Genomic DNA, 23,439 nt, shown 5'->3' with positions numbered 1-23,439 from the left:
GGAGAGGGCAAGAGAGAGAGAGGGAGAGGGGAAGAGAGAGAGGGAGAGGAAGAGAAAGAGAGGGAGGGAGAGAGAAGGGGAGAAAGAGAGAGAGAGAGAGAGAGAGAGAGAGAGAGAGAGAGAGAGAGAGAGAGAGAGAGAGAGAGAGAGAGAGAGAGAAATCTCAACACATAGGAGATATCAAATTTTAGGTGGGTAATTACTTGCTAACCTCAAAGGGTAGGAAATGATTTTTTCAGTGGGTGAGATAAAATTGCAGGAAGAATCACAATTTCTTCTTATGTTATTCTGCATTGCCCTGTATGTATCTGGTTGAAAACAAAGATTTAACACTAGCATTTTAGCCCTATCTCTAAGAATCATCTCATTGCAACTTTGTTGGGGAGTCATATCTTAGGCTTAAAGAAACCAACCAATCCTAAAGGTCATGGAATTGTGTTATTCTAAGAATTCTCTGCTTTAGTTACTAAGAGAAAGAAAAATTGGGTGCAAGTAATTCTCTCATCCCTCAACTTTTTCCGTCTTGGCACCCAATCTTTTGGAATGTTAATGCTCCAGACCTTTAAACTAATATTTTTCTAGTTATCTATTTAGTTATTGTCACAAAATAATGGTTTACTATTAAGGAAGTCTACAGGATGTTTCCTTGTCTTTCTTATAAGGATCAGTTAGAAGAACATCAGTTCAGTTTTGTTCACTTTAGTTTAAGGGCTTGACACCTCATGCTGATTTTCCTAACTGGAAATCATACTGGTGGTTTTCTTACCTCAGAGAACTTGGTCAATTGGCTGCATTGCTGCCAGAGCAGAACAAAATGAAAGTATATTTGGAAAATATTTAACAAAATAAATAAAAATCCTATAGAACATATTTAATGTTAATGTGTCATTTTCTAAGTTAATATGTTACCTAAAGGGATCCTTATGTACAGGTTAGTGACCCATTTCCAATTCCATTTGACACCATTGTTCCGCATTATTGTGTTGTTGTGGTTCAGTCATTTCAGTCCAGGCCAACTCTTTGTGACGTGGTGTACTCCTGCCCATCAGGTTTTCTCAGCAAAGATTCTGGAGTGGTTTGCCATTTCCTTCTCCACTGAGATACTCTTCTCTCAGAGTCCTTTGTCATTTGTGTAAATCATGGAGACCATTGACTGTGCTATATGTAAAGAATACATAGCCTCTCATGTGATGACCAGTGTAACTCCAGCAGATCATTTGGAACCAATGCTCCTCAGAGTTCCAAAGCTCTGAGACCATGCTCTGAATATCTGTCTGAGATCTGAAAGCTGTCTTATCTAAGAAGCTTAGCAAGGAGGTAAATGCTCCCTGAAGGATTACATATAAGGACTGCTTGACCTAAAGTACAGCCCGCCAAATAGCAAGAATAACTCCTAAAAGAGCTCCATACTACCTCTGGGGTGAGAGATGTGGCAAACAAGTTTTTCTCTCACAAACGGAGGCTTGTGACTCTCACCCTTTCTGGCCTCCCCTGCTTTGATTCACTGAATGATTTTGTGCTGACATTTTCCACTTGGAGAAAATGATTTTGTTGTTTAAAATCTGAAGCATTCTAGCTCTAGAAAATGAAAAACCAAGAGAGAAAGTTAATATCTAAAATGTCTATACCATTGTATAACTTTCAAGAAAGCATCTCACAAATATTACCTTATTTGATCATTATAGCAACTCTATAAGGAGAATGGATATGATAAATGTGGAGAAAATTTTACCCAGAGCTCAAACATTCATCTTCACCAAAGTCAATGGAAAGAAAAATCACAACAGAAGAGAATGGTGCAGTTACCTAGAACCAAAATGGCCTCCAAAGGCTAGATAAAGAAATATGCCAATCCTTGACAGAGGAAGAAGTCCAAGCATGTGGAGCACTGCTTATGTTGTCAAATCCTTTCCTGTGTATTGACTGATTTTCTTAGTTTTTCTCTTACCCTTTTCTTTTTCAAAAATATTCAGTGTTACATGAGAGAGATTTTTGGAGGGAACAAGGATACAAGGGAAATTTAGGCAATGTAGAATTAAAATATATCTAAATGTTTTTAAAAATAACCCTTTAAGATAAATTCTGTTATTATAATAGCTAACATTTATTTAGGATAGCAAGGTAGCCTAGAGTGAAGAGTAGATTCATCTTCCTAAATTCAAAATCTGCTTTCAGACACTTACTAGTTGGGTGACCCTGGGCAAATCACTTAACCCCGTTTATCTTAGTTTCCTCATCTGTCAAATGAATTAGAGAAGGAGATGGCAAACTACTTCAGTAGCTCTGGCAAGAAAACCCCAAATGGGGTCATTGAAAGTCCGACATGATTGAAAAACAGCTTCAACACAACAAAACATTTATATATAGCACTTACTATGCGCCAAGCACTGTGCTGAACATTTTACAATTATTATCTCATTTGATCCTTACAAGAATCCTGGGAGGTAGGTGCTGTTATAATCCCCTTTTTACATATGAGAAAACTGAGGCAAAAAGGTTGAGTGGCTTTTATGGAATCAACTAGTAAATGTCTGAGGTTGGATTTAAACTCTTGGTCTTCCTTATTCTAGTTGCAGCACTCTATCTACTGTGCCATCTAGCTTCCCATTCCAATTTTAAAGATAAGGAAACTGAGGCCAGGAGAAAATGAATGATTACTGTATAGGTAATAAGTGAGACAGGAATTGAACTTGTAAACTTCCAGACTCTCAGCCCAGCATTCTATCCTTAACACTGTAGACGTGCCTGCAAATTCATCAAGAGAAAACAACATTGTCTGAGCTATTTCTCTGCTTCTCAGTAATTGAAGTATAAAATTATCATAATATACTGCCATGTATTCCAGTTTTATATATCTACATATAGATACATAAAATACTTATTAAACTCAAATAGATATAGACTTGGGGCTATTTGAGAGGCAAATGCAAGGCAGGCATCATAAGAGCTAGACTTAGAATTAAGAAGACTTGGGTTCAAGTCCAGTCTTGGGCAAGTCACAAATTCTCAGTGAAGTTACACAGTACTATCTTTATTAGTAGAGGGAGTTGCTCACTGCCAGTTCCTGCACTAATGAAATCCCAGATCCTATCCAAAAATAATAATAATAGCAACCTAGATTGTTATCTTCTCCACTAGACTGTTAAGTTCCTGGAGAACAGGGACCGTGTCTTATTCATTTCTAATCTCTCAGTCCTTAGCACAGTGTCTTGCACACAGTAGACATTTAATGTTTTTCCACTGGTCTCAGATTGCCCTGCACTATTTCCTTCACACGGCCTCAACATTTAACAGCACTGATTTTCTTCCCTTTATTCCATTCCTTTGCCCAATCTGTGACTTCCAACTTGTAACCCTCTCTTTACGAAATGAGTGAAAATGATGGAAGAGAAGTCAGGAAGATGCACATTGCCTGCTTCTGAATGAATGGCATCTGAAGCTGATAAGCTCTAACTTTCAAAAGAGCATGATGAAGTTGAATGAAAGAAGCTCATTTAAAAAGCACCTTGATCCTCTAAGAAGGAAGTTGCTGTGTCCAACAAATGCCCATGCCAGCTGCCTATTTGGCCACATTGTACAATTCATCATTTGGTGGGTCTGGGATTTCCCTAGGGTGAATATTCTTCCAACGTTGTGGATCACAACCCTGACCCACCTTCTCAGCGGGTAAGGTCAAGTAAAAGTTTCCACTTAGGAATTGCCTACTATCCAGTTTGAGGCAAATGATTTTTGCAAGTTGCTGAATAATACTTGACTATGTAGTATTTTGTGATTTTTTTAAGGCATAAAGTACTGTTTATGGCAGTTATCTCATCATCATCATTATATCATCATCCTAATAACCCTTAACTCTTTGGAATGATTAAATCCATTTTACATATCAGGAAACTCAGGCCCAAAAAAGGTTAAACAACATCTCTAAAGCCATACACCTAGTTGGAAATAGATGTGGTACTGTCTGCTAGTCTATCTATTTATCTATTTGACAACTGTATTATTGATATCCGTGCGATGTGCTAGGCACTGATGAAGACACAACTGTAAAGAGCACATTTTCCTTTCCCAGAAAGGGTTGAAAATCTAATGCTGGAACTAAGATATGCACACATTATTATGATATAAAACAGAATCTAATAGGTGCATAAAAGAATTGAGAGTGAGAGTTCAGAGCAGAGAGAAATTCATTTCCATCGAAAGGAGGGGCTCTTAAACTGTAGCCCACAGACCCCTTGTCAATAAAAATTTCAGGGAGTTCATAAGCTTAGATGTGGAAAAAATAGCTTAAAATTTTTTCCCTAGCTTCCAACTGAAATTTAAGATTTCTTTCCATTATGAATTTAAAAAACAAACAAGTTGTGGCTTATGAATGTAATAGAATACTATTGTGCCATGAGAAATGTCAAGCAGATGATCTCAAAAAAAAAAACAAAAAAACTGGAAAGTCTTCCATGAAGGATACAAAGTGAAATGAGCCAAACCAAGAGAATGTTGTACATGTACAATAATAATGTATGATAATCAACTCTGAATGACTTAATTATTTTCTACAAGGCAAAAATCCAGGACAACTCCAAGGGACTCGTGATAAAAAGGATATCCACCACCATAGATGGAATAGACAGAATCCAAATACAGACTGAAGTTTACCATTCTTTGCTTCATTTCTCCCATTAATTTTTTCTCTGGTGTAAACAATGTCTCTTGTTTCACATGATGAACAGGGTAATATGTATTATATGATAATGTATGTACCACCTATATTTTAATTATTCTGAAAAGTGTTCCATAGACTTCACCAGACTATTCAAGGGGTCGAGAATACAAAAATACCTTAAAGACCCCTGCTTTGAAGAGAAGATTTCATGGAGGAAGCAGCAAATGAGCTGGATCTTAAGAAATATATTGGATTTAACACAGAGTTGGGAGAGAGGGGAGTGGTGAAGGACATTTTAGGCATAGATTAGAATATAATGTGACAATCTTGATAGGATAATAGTGTAGATGTTTTTCAGAAGAAAACAGGGAGTTTTTGAAGTTTTTTGGAATTATCATCATTATTTATGTTTTTACTTATAGCATTGCAAGTTATTTTTAAATTGTCAAGATGGAATAGGCAAAAGACTGGTGACTTAGAGACAAGTTAATAGTCCAGGTAAGGTATACTGAGGGTCTGAATGAGGAAGGTGGCAATGGGAAAAGTCAGGAGAGAAAAAAATATGTGAAAAATCTTAAGAATATGCAATTGACAGATCTTATCATCTTGGTTGTTAGGGCTAAAGGAGAGAGAAGATTCTAACGTTTCTCTAAGATTTATAAGCCATGGGAACAGAATCATGGCACCATTATCAGAAATAGGAAAGTCAAGAAGAATAGCAGGACTCCAAAGAAAGATGACAAGTTGCCTTTTAGATCTGTTGAGCTTGATCTAAAGAGATTCATTAGATTTGGAAATATCTGGCTTTTTGATGACAGCTAATACAAAAAGTTTCTTGAGAAGTAAAGGTTGATATTCATGACCAAAGTGGATGGAAGGAGCTGGGTGTGTATTTATCAACGTGAAAAAATGATGAAACAGATGGTATGCTTACTTTAGAGAGAGAAAAAGCAGAAGGTCATGAAGATGAAGTCAAAAGAAAATCAGCCAGCTGCTCACCCTCCCTGAGGGGCCTTAGCCTGATGGCCCCTGACTCCTTTTCAAAAGTCCATAGTGGATCTGCTCAGGCTGAATGTGTGTCTTGTCCAAGGGGCTAGCAGTAGATAAAAGGGGGGAGGGAGATAATTTGAAAGGAAAGGAAGAAAAGGATATTTTACAGAAGCCTTACTAAAAATGAATGAAGGCCTGGCTCTGCTACTAGATATAGTTCAAAGTGCCTCTGGCCATAGAAATCATAAGCTTTCTCAAAGGGTCCAAATTAACTATAATTATTAGTTATGCAGAACCAAGGCTTTCTTCACATTTATTGCCACATGCTTAGTTTCACATTGCTTGGTGGCCATTTAGCCTGACCTACACCTAAACCAGAATCCTTGCTACAACATAACCGAGGGAGTGTCTTCTGGCCTCAGTCTGAACATTGTTATCAAAGTTACAGCTAAATGGTTCAGTGGTAGAGCCCTGAGCCTGGAGTCAGGCAGACCTGAGTTTACTGTGTGGTTCTGGATAAGTCACTGAACCTCTGTTTGCCTTAATCTACTGGAAAAAGAAATAGCAAACTGCTCCAGGATATTTGCCATGAAAATCCCATAGATAATATGGTCTTTAGAATCTTGAAGAGTCGGCTACAACTCAAGACCAATGAAGTGGAACCCAGTACTCTTTAAAGCTCTCCATTCTACTTTCATTCATCTCTGATTATCAGGAAGGTTTTGCTAATATTTGACTTAAATTTGCCTCTCTGCCATTGCACCATTGCTCCTACCTCTGCCTCTGGGGTCATCTGTCCCTGTGTCCTCATGATGGTGTCAGGCTTTATTTGAAAGTATCTGTAGGTAAAGTCAGGGTGAGGTTGCCCTAATAGGAAATCACATTTTTTACCACCTGTGAAGTTAGTGGTTTGGGGGCAGTTTCTGTCACTTTAGACTTTTCTGCCCATGGCTTCTGCTATGTACAGCACGCTGCTGTTCGTATGCAAAAAAAATCAACTTGGTTCCATTTTTCTTCTTCCTGGCACATCCTGATGCTGCAGCAAAGAATCAGACTTTAAATTCAGAGCAGCAAAAACAGAAACAGTTGTTAAGTGTCAGTGAAAGCTGTGACCTTGCTGTTGTCAAACAAGTAGAAACATCATTAGCATGTACAATCAGACTAATCCCACATGGTGTTCGGTGCTCATACTAGGGAGGTTATAAGGACTTTGTCACTTCTAGGGCATCGGTGTAATCTACGGAGATAATGCCCTCTGGCTCCAAAGGTTCTATATATGTCTAAGCCTTTCTGCAACCATATTGCTTTGTTTGTGATTCTAGCAATAAGCAGTCTGGTGTTCCCAGGTGAGGATTGTCTCTCTGTTTCTTTCTTGGTCTTTTTATGCTGAGGAAGAGACATCCAGTCTTTGTTTTCCTCAGTTCATTGTTTTATGGTGGACAGCTGAGAGACAAGGAGGATGCCACTTCAGTGATCCACAATTACTTGACCTCCTCTTCCCAGATTTTAAAGTCCTCTGCATTCTGGTTCAAGTCTGCTGCCTGTTAAACCTTATCTTAGTCTGCTCACATCCTAGTCCTCCATACCCCAACCAAAGTAACTATTCAGCATTTATTCCCCTAATTTGTTCTGTACTCAAAACCATAGCTAGCATGAGGAGAGGAAGACTTTGGCAAAAGAACTAATATACACGATAGCTCCCTCCCTCCCCACTGGGATTTCCATCTAGCTCTCTGCCCATATAGCTGTTGTACAATCTCCTTCATTCAGCCACACCCAGCCTCCCACTGCAATTGTACTCCCCCTCTGGTGCCCATCCCTATGATCCCATTCCCTATGATGGCAAGTCCCAGAAACCAGAGGGGGATACATCCACTCTCCTGACAAAACTGTCCTCTGAACCACCAAATTTTGCTTTCCTGTTCCTCCACAACTCTTTATCTTGGATGAAAGAATTCATATTAGAATTCTGTACCTGTCCATCTGTGCAACATTCCCTGAGCTAGGAAGACTACCACCACCACCACCACCACCACCACCACCACCACCACCACTCCTGACTCAGCTTGTTGAAATCCTCACCCTCTTTTGAGACTGAGCTCGAATGTCCTTTCCCCACTCCTGCCCCTGTGCATCTTTCCTAGTTTCTCCCCTTGGATACAGTCATTCCATAGAACTCACATAGCATTTAGTATCTCTCCTGTTGACTTATTTAACCTGTTCCATTTACATGGTAATCGTTTCTGCAACAATGTCTGATTTGATCCTTGTATTTCTTCTAGCACCCAGAATGTCCATAGTAGGCATTTAATTATATGTTGGCTGAGTTTCATTCTTTCAATCACCGGTACAGCCCAAACCATCAGGACTGAGAGTAAACAAAGTAGGTTCATATTTTAAATTCCATTTGAAAAGAAAAGCCACTTAAGGTGAATGACACTGGATAGTATTTAAAGCAGGAAACAAGTGATTTTCCAGATTGATTTTAATACGAATCATTTAGCTTTGTTTTATACTGAGCAGAACCTCCTGATTTATAGAAATCATTTTCCTACTATTGATGGTATTAATCAGGCATACCTATGTAATCAACAGAACTATTACTCTGAGACGAAGGTTCCTGTCCTAAGATCGGTGAAATTTTAAAGAAACATTCTCATCCCTATATTGCAATATAATTGGGTTCTTTTGTAATTCCGTGTTTTTTATTTTATAAACTTAAAAACATGACTGAAAAGGCATCCACAAGCTTCATCAGACTGCCCACAGGGTCTATGACACAAAGAGGGTTAAGAATCCCTACTTCAAACTAAAGCTTTCATTAGTTGAAATGCAAACATCCCAAGAAGGATAAAATTTTGAATTATTAGGTGAATGATCTTATCAGATCTTTTTCCAGAATAGATTTTTTATAATGGAGAAGAAAAGGAAACAGGTATTCTTGAAGCTTAGGAAGACTGAAGAAAAAATACAGGGATATGGGGGGGGCAAGGCAGGAGAGCTAAAGACCCACTTTGATAAGAGTCCTCTTTACAGTTTTGCCTGGAATTGACACTACTTCTCAGGCACAGGATTAAATTATGATCAGCACAGCTTTCAATCTGGCTGCATTTTATTATATTCTGCCTTTTTTACAATTTCTAATCCACTTCTGACACATGTAATGACCCTCCATTGAGAAGTATAATTAAGCAGAACATCTAATCCCCTGATGATGCCAGATTTTAATAGTCTGCTGAACCACTTTTCTCTCAGTTCATATCCAAAGCCAAAGTAATTTCTTATCATTTTCTAATCCCATATGGCCACTTCCCATTCCTCATCAGCCTAGCAGACCAGCCAGGTAGCGCTGAACCTTATGTTGATCTGAGAGGATCTTACATCCTTCTCTTTCCACTTTCCTCCAAAAGAAGTACTTACTCAAAGACTCAAAACAGCTCTGTAATTTCATGGATGTGAATTTTTTCTCCAACGAGATAGATCACAACATATCCATATCTAGGGATCATAAAGTCACCAGTGCTGGGGTTGTGGAAAAGGGGTTTCCTCACTTCTTTTAGACGTCATGAGGAAACAAGTAGAAAACAATACAATAAAATATGTTTTCCTTGAGACTGCCTTGCTTGTGACCCAAAATTTCTTGGTGGAGGCTGCTCCAACTAGCTTGTAAATTGTTAAATTTGCAGTGTACACATATACATCTCAGTAATCACTACACACTACAAATCAGCTTGATTTATTGTTTTGTTGATTATCTAGGCTTAGTAAAGTGCTGGAGAAAATGTCAATAATGTAGATTCAATTTTCAAGTGCATCCTGCTATGCAATTTTTTTTGACGGGGGGTGGGGGAGAAAACCAGTTGTCAAACATATTCCAGGTACACCCATGATTATACCCCACCGTTGCCTATGAAGATAAGTAATTTTGTGCCTTTCCTATCCCTGCCCTTGGCAAAATGAACCCAAAAAAAGAAAGTAATAAAAAGATCATCACAGAAAGGAGATGTGATAATGGAATCACAGTAGGACATTTGACACAAGCCAAAAATGGATTTCTCCTCACATCCTTCTCTACATACCACCTAAAACCATGGATGATTTCAGTCCCTTGAAGAGTCTACAAAGAGAAGGAGTTGAGCTAATAGAGGTAGTATCCTTGGAGTCTCCCCCCTTTATAGAGCTTAAATATGGAATCTAATGGAACCTGCCCATTGCCTTAAACCAGTGATTCCCAAAGTGGGCGCTACCACCCCGTGGAGGGTGCCACAGCGATCCAGGGGGGCAGCAATGGCCACAGGTGTATTTATCTTTCCTATTAATTGCTATTAAAATTTTAAAAAATTAATTTCCAGGGTGCTAAGTAATATTTTTTCTGGAAAGGGGGTGGTAGGCCAAAAAAGTTTGGGAACCACTGCCTTAAACCATCCCAGACAGAGTTGTGTATATATGTGCCACGTATATACATATTGTGTACATATCAAATGAAATAATGTATTTTTAAAATCCTTGGGTTTTTTTAATATATTTTTTATTTGGGTACCCAGGTGGTTCAGTGGATTGAGAGCCAGGCTCAAAGACAGGAGGCCCTGGGTTCAAATTCAATCTCAGACACTTCCTAGCTGGGCAAGTAACTGAACTCTCATTGCCTAGCCCTTACTGCTCTTCTGCCTTAGAATCAATGCACAGTATTGATTCTAAGGCAGAAGGTATGGGTTATTAAAATACATATTTATAATTTTTTAAAATATACATGATTCATGTTCTCTCCCTCCTCTCTTTCCTCCCCTCTCCCGTAGTTGACAAGTAATTCCACTGGGTTATACATGTATTATCACTCAAAAGCCATTTCCATAGAATTCATTTTTGTAATAATCTTTTAAATTTGAAACCCCAAATCATATACCCATATAAACAAATGATAAATCATGTTTTCTTCTATATTTCTTCTCCAAACATTCTTTCTCTAGATGTGGATAGCATTCTTTCTCATAAGTCCCTCAGAATTAAATCCTTACTTTGTGTCTTAAAATTGATACTATGTATTGGTTCCAAGGAAGAAAAATGGTAAGGCCCTAAGCAATGCCTTGCCCAGGGAAATACAGGTAGGAAATGGCTACAGACAGATTTGAACCCAGGACTTCCCATCTCTGGGCCAGGCTTTCAATCCACTGAGCTACCTAGCTGCCTCCCTCCCCCCATGAAGTAATGTATTAAAAATACTCTGAAAATCTTAAAATTCTATATAAATATGAGTTGTTACTATCATGCTTTAAAAGGGAAAAAAATGTTCAAGGTTATGTTAGAGGAGTTGCGACTGGATAAAAAATAAAGATGTGTTTTCCAAAAATCCCAAACAAGGCATCAAGAAATCTGAGTCCTAGACCCAATTTTTCTACTGTCTTTCATTCCAGCGCCCCATTTTACAGATGAAGAAATAGATAAAGAACCAGAGAAGTCAAGTGGCTAACAATTTGCAGGTGTCTCAATCTTTACAATCATATTTTTAATTGTGTTTTATCTAAATCCTTTCTCTTAAGTTCACCCTCTTTCTCTCCTCAGCACCTGTGAGTGTGATTATCATGGCTTGACATCACTAAGGGAAGGGAGAATAGATGTAGCTGAAGGTCATTCAATATAGTAAAGATCCATGTGGATGGACATACCTTCCCCTCAGTGCGGCCACCATTCCCTTCCTTGCCTTAGTTGACAGTCTTCATGAGTTGCACTAGTTTAAAAGTCAATATATCACTTTCTGCCAACACCACGACTACAAGTCTCTCTGAACTCAGTCTTTAGAGGACAAGCATGCAGTCTGTTCTATCACTGTGCCCAGACTTGCAGCCTTTCCTGTTTGGTAAGACATGTCCACCTGTCCACACTGCCTTGTCCACTGGGATAGCCTCCAGGCACCTATGCTAAGGGATCAGGCAAGATAAAGGTACTGAAAGAGATTTTTAGAATTCCTTAGACCCTGAATTTTCCCTCTAGAAACTCTTATTATAATCTCGCCAGCAGTGGAAGTTGGTAACTAGTAGGAATACCAAGCGTGTATGTGTTGAGAACTCCATTAATTACAACATATCACTAAATCCCAATGGAAGACTCTGGGAAGACTAACATTCCGTCCAGAACTTTCTCCTCACAAACACTTCATCATAAAGAGCAGCAGAGAATTCTTGATCATTGCAGACTTGTTTCATAATCACTAAAAGCTTCAGAAAATACAAGCCTCTCTGTTAAAGCTCACTTGCGCTGTGTTAAGTGTAATCATTCCTGGACCTTTTTATAGGACTGAAAGTATGCGGTTACCTCCTTGGGTACCATTCATATTTCCCATTCCAGTAGTTGATACTCATATTTTTCTGGGTAGATTTTTCTTCCCACTCTTCTCTCTGCTGACTTTAGTTCATGCCACCCTATGGCCCTTAGTGATGTTTTATTTGCTAAGGCTCAAGTATGTGCCTGGCACAAGGGTGTCATTTCTGATCCTTTCCTTTGTCATTTTACCGTCTAATAAATTAATGACGGTGGTAGGGTGGAGACCAGAAGAAGAAGTAGGTCTATTGTGCTAAATAGTTGAGACATGCCCTGTTAGATCTCCATTGACTTTCCATGTTTCAACTGCGATGGAGCAAAACTGGGCACAGGGCTCAAAAATTGACTATATATCCTCAAGGGGGAAAAAAGAAGTCACAGTCCTGGTTAAGAAGTCAGCAATGAGAGGAAGTAAATTATGTGAAGACGTGACCATTCTAAGTTTCTCTCAACTTGCCTAGAAGGCAGAGGGGATGGGGGCAGGGAGCAGAGAAGGAGGAGCTAATAAAAGAAGGAAGGAGGAGGGTCAGCTTCACCATGACACAACACATTGTGCCTTTCCTGGGGTTTGAAATAGAGGAACTGAGAAGAAAAGTGTCCTCGGGGAGATTCAGCCCTTCAGAACACATGATGGACCCAACTCACCCTGTATGCCTCCTCTTTCATGTATCTATAAGGGTCCGTGAAGAATAGTGATTCGAGAAGGATGTGATATGGTCCAAAAACTTTTCCTGGATTTTTTCCGCAGGCGACTGAGCCAGAGGCCGACTGCTGAGGAGTTGGAGCAAAGAAATATTCTGAAACGTAAGTGACTTCTAAGAATCTCTCGTCTTTGGGGATTGTTGTAGCCGTCTTTCACACACACACACACACACACACACACACACACACACACACACACACACACTCTTCTAGGTACAGCTCTGACTGGGGCCAGCTGTGAGAGTAGTCTCAGAACTATAATATGAACACCCCAAAACAAATTCCCAAAATACATAGCAAGTGAGCAGCAGTTGTCCTTATTTAATGTGAATATTACCTTATTCCAGTAATTTTAATTATAGACTTATGGCCAGAAATACCATGTAAAATAGAAGAGTGAAATAAATCATCAGCAAAAGAATTTTGTTTTTTTAGAGAGCCACTTTGAAAAAATCACTAATAGTCCAAAAAGAAACAAAGAGATACAACATTGATTACCAAGATAAAGAAACCACCAGCAGGACAAATGAGACTCAACTTTGTTGAAGCTTAAAGTTTCTCATTCTTTTGACCATTAAAATTGGAGCTTATAAAAGCATCATCAAGCGTATTCTGAAAAGAACTGATTTTATTTCTTAAAATTCCCACAAATTGGTTATAGCATTCCTGCTTGATACAGTACAATAATGGATTTTAAAAACAAATAAGCACTTTAAGCAAAGAAATATGCACAAATTTGTTGAGAAGAGTGGCTTCATATTAAAATATTTTTAAAAGACATACTGCTAGAAATAAAGGAGGCAGTTATTTCATGAAATCCAACAGGCTTTAACATAACAAAGTATGGGAAATATTTTAGAAAATCAAAATTTATATCTGCCCCCTCCCTTTCTCACTGCCAATCTCTTTGATCATAATAGCTATCTCAACACATAGGACTCCCTCTCTTTATGTATTAGGTTTGTCTCTCTCTCTCTCTTTATATATATATATATAATGTGTGTGCATGTATATATGCCCATATGTATATGTCTATATATGTACATATATATTTATATATATAAATTCCTTATAGGATAGAATCCAGATAACCCTACATATAAACATATGGACTTATATGTTTATTTGGATTCCATCCTATAAGAAATTCTAGGAAGGAAAACGCCCTCTACCAATATAAATCAATAATCAATTCGTCATTTATATTCTTAAAACATTTCCAGAGGCACTGGGATGTAAAATGATTTCACTATGATACCACAATTAGTAACTGGGCTCAGAGCCTGGACTCAAACTTAGATCTACCTTCCTGATTCTGAGGGTCATTATCCACCCATTATGACTTGATGCTTCTTATGTAGACCTGAGACAAGTTTCCTCAGGAAATTTTTACACACGCACACATACACATACACACATCTATATACATGCATCCATACACACATGTATATACATATACATGTGTGTACATGTATACATTTATGTGTTTTGTGTGTGGATATGTGGTGATTTGTGCAATATATGTGTGTATCTCAATATTAATGACTAAAAAACCAATTCATGGGCCATAGAGTAAAAGAAGATACATTTTTGATGCTCTTTCTTATATATTCTAATGTTCTTCTAGGAAAGAGAAATATACATATACTTCTATAAATGTGGGCATGTGTATAGGGAGAAAGAACATGTGGCCTCCAGTTTTAATGACCTAGAGTTTTCCCTCCCAGTAACACTGCAATTTCATTGATTTTGCTTGTGCTCTCAGACTCATTATTGATCTGATGGATTAACTTGGTCAGTTCTGAGTTCCTTAAAGTGGGTGGACATAGGAAGACAAGAGGACAATCTAGTACCAAGTTTTTCAAGCCAACTCTATCCCAAAACATCATTCTTGTGCTTTCTGTCTTCACCCATCTGCCCTGTGGTTTCTCCTCACCACCCCTCGTCTCCTTCTCAGTCTGAAGTTGCTCTGAAGATACAGTCAGTGCTTTCCACACTGCAAAGGAGTTGTTTATATTTTCTTGGTATTCGAGTCTCCTTGGAAAAGTTTTTTTTTAATGGGAAATTTGAAGACAAGGGACAAAAGCAATATTTTCTCAGAGAGATTTAGAATCTTTTCTAAGTGATTTCCATTGTCAAGGAGAAAATTCCATTCAGATGATGTCGGGCCATTAAGCTCCCATCTGATCTTCTCTGAGTCATTATATACTTACTGTGTTAACTGGAGATGGGAAAAGACCAAGAAAGAATGAACCTGCTTGAGGTCTCCCATTTATCTCAGAAATCAAACAAACACAAATGTAAGCAAAACACCTTTCTTGCTCTTCTCTTTTGCCCTAAAAAGGGCCATATTTGAAGGCCACATTCACTTTATAGCGCATCCTTTGAGATTTCAGGGTTTGCTCTGAAAATATTTGATTTGAGTGTCCCTATGGTGTCTTTCCTACATGGGGCTGGCCCAACATCATAGAGCCAGATATGGAAGAGATCTCTGAGACCATCAAGTCCAACCTTCCCAACTTATAAATAAGGAACCTAAGGCCCAAGGACTTTAAGGGACTTGACAAAGTCATAGAGGTATTATCAGAGACAGAATTTAAGCCTTCTGCCTCTGAGGAAACTGAGACAACCTCCAAGGAACCCAATAATAATAACTCCTCACATCTTTATAGCGAGTTCAGATTTACAAAGCATTATCTCATTCATTTCTCGCAGCCTTGTGATGTAAAGCACAACAAATGCTATCACCATATTATAAATGAAGAAATTGAGTCCCACAGATGTGGTGACTTGCCCACAGAGTCACGCACAGCTAGTAAGTGTCTCAGGTAGAGTTCAAATCCTGGTCTCCCTGATTCCAAGTCCAGCAGCCTGGTTGGCACTCTCTTTCAGAAGCCGTGAAAAGGCTCCGTGGGAGAGGAGATGAAAATCCCACAGCCCAATCCCCACAAGATTTCTAGCTTGACAGCAAGTCAGTCATATCTTGGAAGCACACTGAGGGGTAAATGACTTCTCTATGAGACCACAATTAGTAATTAGTCTTAGAAGCTGGGCTCAAACTCAGGTCTGAATCCTGATTCCTAGATTCATTATCTATCTGAGATACTTCTTGCCTAGACTAGTCTGGCTGGCCAGACTTTGGGCAACATCCCTTCCTCAGAGTCTTAGCTTATAGACTAAGGAAATCTGGAGTTGGGAAAAAAAGTGGGGGAGCTTATTTTAACTTGGTTTTTTTCCCTACTCTGCCCCATGGCTTAGTATGTTTCTTCCCTTCAAAAGCCCCATTCCCTCAAGCAATGCCTGGCAAAATCCAGAAGTGTTGGTCCTTTTACATTTTCTAAAATCCAGAGTGTTTCTAAAGCTCACCCCAAACAAGGAGGGACAACATTTTAGCATTATTTTTTAAATTGATCATTTTTTAAAATAGAGAAAATTCTAGATCTTTTAGATAGATTTTGTTGTTGTATTTATATGCTTTGGATCCTTTTAAATGGACCACACAACTAGAAAAAGGAATTGGAAAAATGGGACTAATAATAACTGTAAACCTGTCCCCCCAGGACTTTTGTAATAATCAAATGAGGCAATGTATGTGAAGCCCTAAGGAAACCTTTAAGAGTTATGTAAATAATGATTAACCCCAACCTGCTCAGTGATAAACCCCCTTCTCTTGCTTTTTATACAACAGCTAGTTCAGCATCCTATATGAGCACATAATGAATACTATTAACAGATGCTGCCCATAATAGTGAGATCATTGACCCTCCCCATGACAACTCCTGTATTTATTACATTCCTCCTGTTTAGAAAGTGCTTTTATTTAGAGAGGTGGCTTTAGGCAATATAGGTGAGGGCTTTTGACCTTCTTATTTGGGAACTATGATAGTGGGCCAGCTAAGATTCCCAAGTCCACCATGCTATTCATGGAATCTACACCCTGTGGCTTCTGGATACTGCTCAATGGGAATCAGAGGGAGCTGACTTCTAGCCTAAGGTTTGTCCCATATAATAATTAGTCCTTAGCAAAAATGCAAGGTTGGCAAAGGTAGTGTGGTATATTGGAAAGAATACTACGGGCCTGGAAATCAGGAGACCTGAGTTCTATCTACATATGCTCCCTTCAGCAAGTCAATTAACCTCTTTCTCATAAAATGAGGGGTTTGGATGGGATTATCTTTAAGATCTCCAACATTCTATGGTTCTTTGAAATTTGACTTTGACCACTACTCACTACTCTGTGCCCAGAGCTCCAGTGCTCTTGGGTTTCCACTTTATCTTTTCAGAAGTTCTCCCTCGTCTCACCCTAAACCTCCAATACCTCGGGGAACACCCCATTCATGCCTGACCTCTCCTAGAAGGTCATGATGCTACAGATTTCATCTTCTAGCCTTCTTGATTCAACATTTATGTATCCAGTGTCTCGCCTTTTATGACCACTTTTGCCTTGTTAAGTGGCCCTAATTTTTAACAATTTAGACATGATAAGATACATTAATGGCTAGAGATAGCTTAATGTATTTTCTTTCCAAGAGGCATATTATATTTTGGAAGGCATCTCCTAGAAAGTAATCTTTAAACCCAATATAATCCCCAACGATGGTAATTTTCAACATTGTCTAAAGCTAGTGGGAAAGAGTCAGTTTTGTAATTATTTGATTTGGTAGAATTTGGTGGGGGGTTTAGGGTGGAATTGTGGGGGAAGGTAGTGCCCCTTGATGACATTCTTCAAATCATATCAGATAAGCAACCTCTTACTCTACCTTCATGTAAAACTGGCCTTGACCAGGGAATTGGTCCCTGCCCTGTGGGATGAATCTAATCACTGGTAATCCTGGCAACTTGGCTGTCTTCCTGGTCCCACTCTAACTTTGTTACCTTAACCAAGTCAGTTTGAGGGTAGTAGAAAGAATACTGAATTGACATCATAGGACATCAGTACAAGTCTTAGTTCCACCACTCATTTGGGACTTGGGCAAGTAATCAACCTCCCTGGGCAGTAGTTTCCTCATCTGTAAAATAAGGAGATTGGACGGGTGACCTCCAACATCTGACCCTCCAACTCTAAAGGTCTCAGACAATTGGCCTCTCATTTCTGAACTTCAGTGCCATCACTCACTTGAAGCATTTGTGCTGAAAGTTGGTTCTACAGCCACCTTGAATGGAAATCTCCACTGACAGCTTCCCTATAGGGTCTTACTGAGTTAATATTTTATGGACAACAAGAAATCCAGAGCCACTTATTTCTCTCTGTTTCTCTACTCTGAGACAATCAGGAAGGAGGGAAAGTACTAACTGAGATGGCCACATCTGATAGTTTGGAGCATTCCCAGTAAAGTTCAGGAAGGATGACTGAACAAGGTGAATCTATACATATTTTTGTTTTTCAGTCATGTCCAACTCATTGTGACCCCATTTGGGGTTTTCTTGGCAAAGAGACTGGAGTAGTTTGCCATTTCCTTTTCTAGCTCATTTTACAATGAGGAAATTGGAACAAGCAATGTTTAATTTCCTGAGCTCTGGGGATTCTTCATATGAGGCTGAAGATGGCCACTTGATACTACATACACCCATGTAACAGCCCAATCACAGAAACCCTACGTTGGTTATCTGCCTAATTATAAAGGTTTACTTAGGGAATTTCTAAAAGTAGAAGTTCCTGGAATGTCTTCTATCTGATCTCTGTATGAATTTCCCCTGATGGCCCCTTGGGCTCACTGGGGTCTTAGTGTCAATTTTGCATTTTTTGTTTTTGTTTTTATTTTCTGTAGCAAGTGCTCCCCTTTGGGCACCCTCCATTTTGCTCCTATGCTGAGTTAGGGGAAAGACTCACATCATAATGAGCCCTAGTTTTGTCTCTGTGAGGCAGCAGAACCTATAAGATATAGCTAACTCTGGATGGGTTTACTGAGCAATTGAGCAAAGCCAGCAGTCACGTTGGTGGAAGAAAACTATCCTGTTTCTTCCGCAAAGCCTGCTCAAAAGTTTTCCATGTATTTTTATAACATCACTATCGTTTTTATCCTCTGGTGCCTAGCCTAACTCATCTACTCATTGTGTGGGGTCTAATAACTTAAAGAGATAAAGAAACCACAATTAAGAGTTCAATGAGTACTTTTTAGACCACATTGAATGAGCACAGGCAATCTGAAAAGATTTCCAAATATAGGTGATGAAAGGAAGACAAGAGGCCAGAAGAGATTAGAGATAGGGACCATCCAGTTCTCAGAAGAATTTTCTCATGGATTGTGAAATACCGTGTAAGCGTAGTATATAAGAAATAAATAAGTAAATAAAAATTCAGATGACGAACCTTTTTTTTTTTTTGGCTACTTGCAAAAATCAAAAGAATCTTATATATCTCTTCCAGCTCGGAATGAACAAGAAGAGCAAGAGGAGAAACGAGAAATCAAAAGGCGGCTAACGCGAAAGGTGAGAGGAGACTAACAATCCTAGAGGACTTGAGTGGCCATGCCAAGCCACCTCTTCCATTCCTTTGTATAGCCTTGGTATTGTTTCAGTGGTAATTTGGTCGCCATTTCCATCAGCAACCCACATTGCAACTTCAATGACATTAGTGAGGGTAGCCCTGGTTAGACCCTGTATTCAGCATTTTCATTTTCTGATTTTGAGTTCCCTAGAGGGTATGACACTTCCTGTTGATATTATTTTCAATTAAAGTAAATTTTTGAAAAAAAAAATTTAATCCCTTACTTCTTGTCTTGAAATCAATACTGAGTATTGGTTCCAAGGCAAAGGAGCAGTAAGGGCTGGGCGACTGGGGTTAAGTGATTTGCCAAGTCACACAACTATGAAGTATTTGAGGTCAAGTTTGAACCCAGGACCTCCAGTCTTCAGGCTTGTCTTTCTATCCTCTGAGCCACTTAACTGTTCCTTTTTTTATTATTATTTTCAATAGACTCATTACTCAAACTGATCAATTTAAATATGAAAATAAATTCTCCAGTAATCAGAGGCTGTGGCTTTCTCCTTTCTTGTGATTTGACGTTTCTTGTCTTTATAATGGCACTTATTGCCAACCAGACTGAATTACTCACAGATACTAAGATAATATTGAGAACATTAAATCAAAGGAAGGCATTTAAAAGGCTCCACAACCAAGTGAATTGATGGAAAAATGCCCTCCTCCTTTAAAAAGGAGGGGGAAAATGATAGTATTTTTTCTGAAGTTTTTAAAGCATACAAGCCAAAAGTTTGGCAACTGAAGTATTATAATACATGTAAAAATATGAGTGCAAATTATTTTTAAGTCCCTCTAAGTACATCTTTAACAATAAGGTCTTCATTTGAGTTATTCTGGATTGGTTCTTCGATGATATTGACAAGAATAATGAATCTATGAGGAACTAAAGAAGATAGAAAACCACATTCATAGAGGATAGAGTACTGAACTTGGAATCAGGAAGACCTGAGTTCCAATCCCTCCTCACCCACTTAGCTATGATCCTGAACAAGTCACTTTAACCTCTGCCTCAGTCTCCTTGTTTGTAAAATGAGGGTAATAATAATGGCACCTGCCTTATAGGGTTCTTATGAAAATAAAATGAGATAACATTTAAAGTTTTTATATAAACCTTGAAGTGATATATAAATACTTGCTATTTTCATTATTATTGTGAAACATCCTTCTCAGTCATTTCAATGAGAGTTTCTAGAGAACCAATACTCAAATCTTGGAAACAGTTACTAGATCCCTTAAAATGCATAATTATTTAGTACATCTTTACTTTTGTCTGCAACTATACAAATAAGACAATTTAGGAATGTTGTGAAGATCATCCTTCCTAAAAAGTTATGATTTATGGTTACCAATCTTACCTTCCTGAGTGCTTTTCCAAACATGGTACCAAGCCATCTCTCACCACTGTTTAACAAACAGGGAAAATGCATTTCCCAAAAGATCAAGTGACTTGCTCAGCATCATACATGTTGTACAGTCCTTCAAACAAAGCCTCCTCGATCCTTGAAATTCTCACTCATTGTTTTGAAAGATCAATCACTGGCTGATTCCCAAGGGAAACTTTTTAGAAACATGTGCCACCTTCACATGAATAATACAAACTAACACTGTCAAACCATAGAACTCTCTCCCTGTTGAAGAGGCATTGTAGTGTCTACTGGAAAGAAAACTGAGAACCTTGGTTTGGGTCACCCAGCTTAGCTCTAACCATATGACTTTGGACTGTAGGCTGACTGTTGGATCTCATTCAGTATAAGGAAATCCTGTACCCAATAAAAGTACAAGAGACCTTAGGCAAATCACTTAACCTTTGAGAGACTCAGATTCCCCATCATTAAAATGGGGAAGGGGGGGGTGATAATTATACTCCTTATTTCATCAAAGCTATTGATAGGGAAGTATTTTACCAAAAAGTTCAAGTGCTAAACTCTTGCCAGGAATAGGCTTAGACATATTCTCCTGGGGTCTCTATTCCACCCCCTCCATGGCCTTTGTAGCAAATAAAATAAGTTGGCTTATGTCTCTAAAAGAGACAGTCTAATGCCCTATTTGAAATGACTTGAAATAATTTGTTGCTTCCCTAAAACACCCCAAAAATTCAGGAACCCAGAAATTTTAAAGTTCTACTTAATCAATCACCAATTCTTTAAAATTTTAAGTTTTTCTGGAAAAGTGGAAAGACAAGTCTTAGTTCTTTCACTGAGACAGAGCTTTACAGAATTTCAGGCTAAGTTGTTGTTCAGTCATTTAGTTGCGTCTGACCCTTCATGACTCCCATGGACCATAACTCTCCCTTGGGTTTTCTTGGCAAGGATACTGGAATAGTTTGCCATTGCCTTCTTCAGTGGATCCAGTGGATCCTTTTGTCAGACAATCAATGGTTAAGTGACTTGCCAAGATCACACAGCCACGATGTGTCTGAGGTTAGATTGAACTCAGTTCTTCCTGACTCCAGGCCCAGCACTCTATCCACTGAGTCAACTAACTGCCTGCTAGGCATACAGTGGTTATGTGACTTGCCTAAGGTTGCAGAGGTAGGAAGTGTCTAAGGCTGGATTTGAACTCAGGTCTTCCTGATTCCAGACCCAACTCTCTTACCACTGAGCAACTACAACTGCCTCTGGTTCTTACCCTTAGACATAATTTTATAGGATCTCAAGGTAAACACTTCAGCCATAGTTTGCCCTTGCCAGGGCCAGTGGTGATGAATCCTCCCTCAGCTATTTCATGGTGGACCAGATAATGCCAAGAGGAATAACCCTAAAAAAGTAATCAAGTCTGGTCATTTTCTCAGATACCTAACCAAGATTTAAACCCCACTCCCAACTTTCTAAAAAAATATCACTTTCTGCATCATCACTTCCTTTTTAGCCATCCATCTTCAATTGATTATCAATCTGGTGCCTGAGAAATACTGGGCTTCTGAGTGAAGGGTCAGTGGAGTATGAGAGAGAGGGGTGAATGAAAAGGCAACTTCCCAAAATATAGTGTGGTCACATATCTCCATTTGCAGCCCTGAACTGCCAAGAGGTGAGGAAGCTGACAAGCAGGGTGGGGAATATATACACATTGCTTCCTGTCCCATAGTTCTGTGTGCTTCTTTTGAGCCCTTATCACAGACAAGCCAGACGGTGGCCTTTGCTGCTACTTATTAGTATTTTTACTCATTGCCTTCCCCCTAGTCCTCTGGTTTCCTCAATAAATAACACCCACACCACACACATCTTAATTTTAACGAACTCAATGAGGCAGGACGGCAAAAGAGAGAGCCTGGGTGACTCTTTGGTAGCCAAAGCAGCTGCCTCTGTCATAATATTCATACTGAGTAAGGCAGGTTTTAAAGACCATGTTCAGTTGTGTCCAGAGAGCAAACCAATAATGGCCCTTCTCTCCTTTCTTCCTGCCTTGGTTTGAGATTTTAGAGACTAGCTGAGTTTTAGTCTCCATAAATTTCCCGGCATTTGATTGATGTGAAATTAAATATTCTTATTGTAAAGACCCACACATTGAAGAAAACTGCTACCCAAGCCCCCTTCAAGCCACCACTGCTCCCCACAGACCTGAATGTGGAGGCAAATCTGATTCCCCAGAAGATGTAGAGCAGTAGCTATGGATATATCTTCTCTCCCACATGTTCTCCCCTCAATCTCTGTTCTTTTCCAGACCCAACACCATGTGTGTAGCCAATTGCAAACACACAGTTGTGCTTCCCCGAGCCTCATTCAGGCCAGCAGAAAGATTCAGTCCCAATAATGATAGATCTTTTTATTCATTTATTCCACGGGCTTCAAACAGTGAGGAGCTTTTGTTTGACCAAAGGGTAGAGATCGATCCCATTGCCTATCACCAATTTTTACACTAAATTGGCCATTGCCTACCACAAACAACTTGGTGAAATGCAGAACTTTGGACTACAGGGCAATTGAACATTGAAAGCCTTACCAATTCTGTAAATGCCAACAGAGACCTACCCTTACTCCTAGTCCTGATGGCAAGAGGGAACTTATAACAGAAATTATGGCCACCATCATCATCTTCAAGAGTAGTAGACAATGGGGGCAGCTGGGTAGCTCAGTGGATTGAGAGCCAGGCCTAGAGACAGGAGGTCCTAGGTTCAAATCTGGCCTCAGACACTTCCCTGCTGTGTGACCCTGGGCAAGTCACTTAACCCTCATTGCCTAGCCCTTACCATTCTTCTGCCTTGGAATCAATACACAGTATTGAGTCCAAGACAGAAGGTAAAGGTTAAAAAAAAAAGAGTAGTAGACCTTACTGAATGTTTCACTTTGTTATAATTATA

General features: G+C 39.1%; 1 protein-coding gene across 1 annotated transcript in view; it reads left to right on the top strand.

Moving 5' to 3' along the window:
• The window catches only part of PHACTR1 (phosphatase and actin regulator 1), a 647,986-nt gene that overhangs the window by 612,743 nt on the left and 11,804 nt on the right, over positions 1 to 23,439 (top strand). Inside the window, exons 10-11 of the mRNA XM_044658144.1 lie at positions 12,708 to 12,763; positions 19,029 to 19,090. Coding sequence (XP_044514079.1) covers positions 12,708 to 12,763; positions 19,029 to 19,090 — 118 coding nt within the window. The remainder of the gene's footprint in view (positions 1 to 12,707; positions 12,764 to 19,028; positions 19,091 to 23,439) is intronic.

Source organism: Gracilinanus agilis, chromosome 1 (assembly GCF_016433145.1).
Source record: "Gracilinanus agilis isolate LMUSP501 chromosome 1, AgileGrace, whole genome shotgun sequence".
In the NCBI taxonomy this organism is placed as follows: Eukaryota; Metazoa; Chordata; class Mammalia; order Didelphimorphia; family Didelphidae; genus Gracilinanus; species Gracilinanus agilis.
Note: the sequence above shows the minus strand (reverse complement) of the source record. Positions and strands in the feature narration are given on the sequence as shown.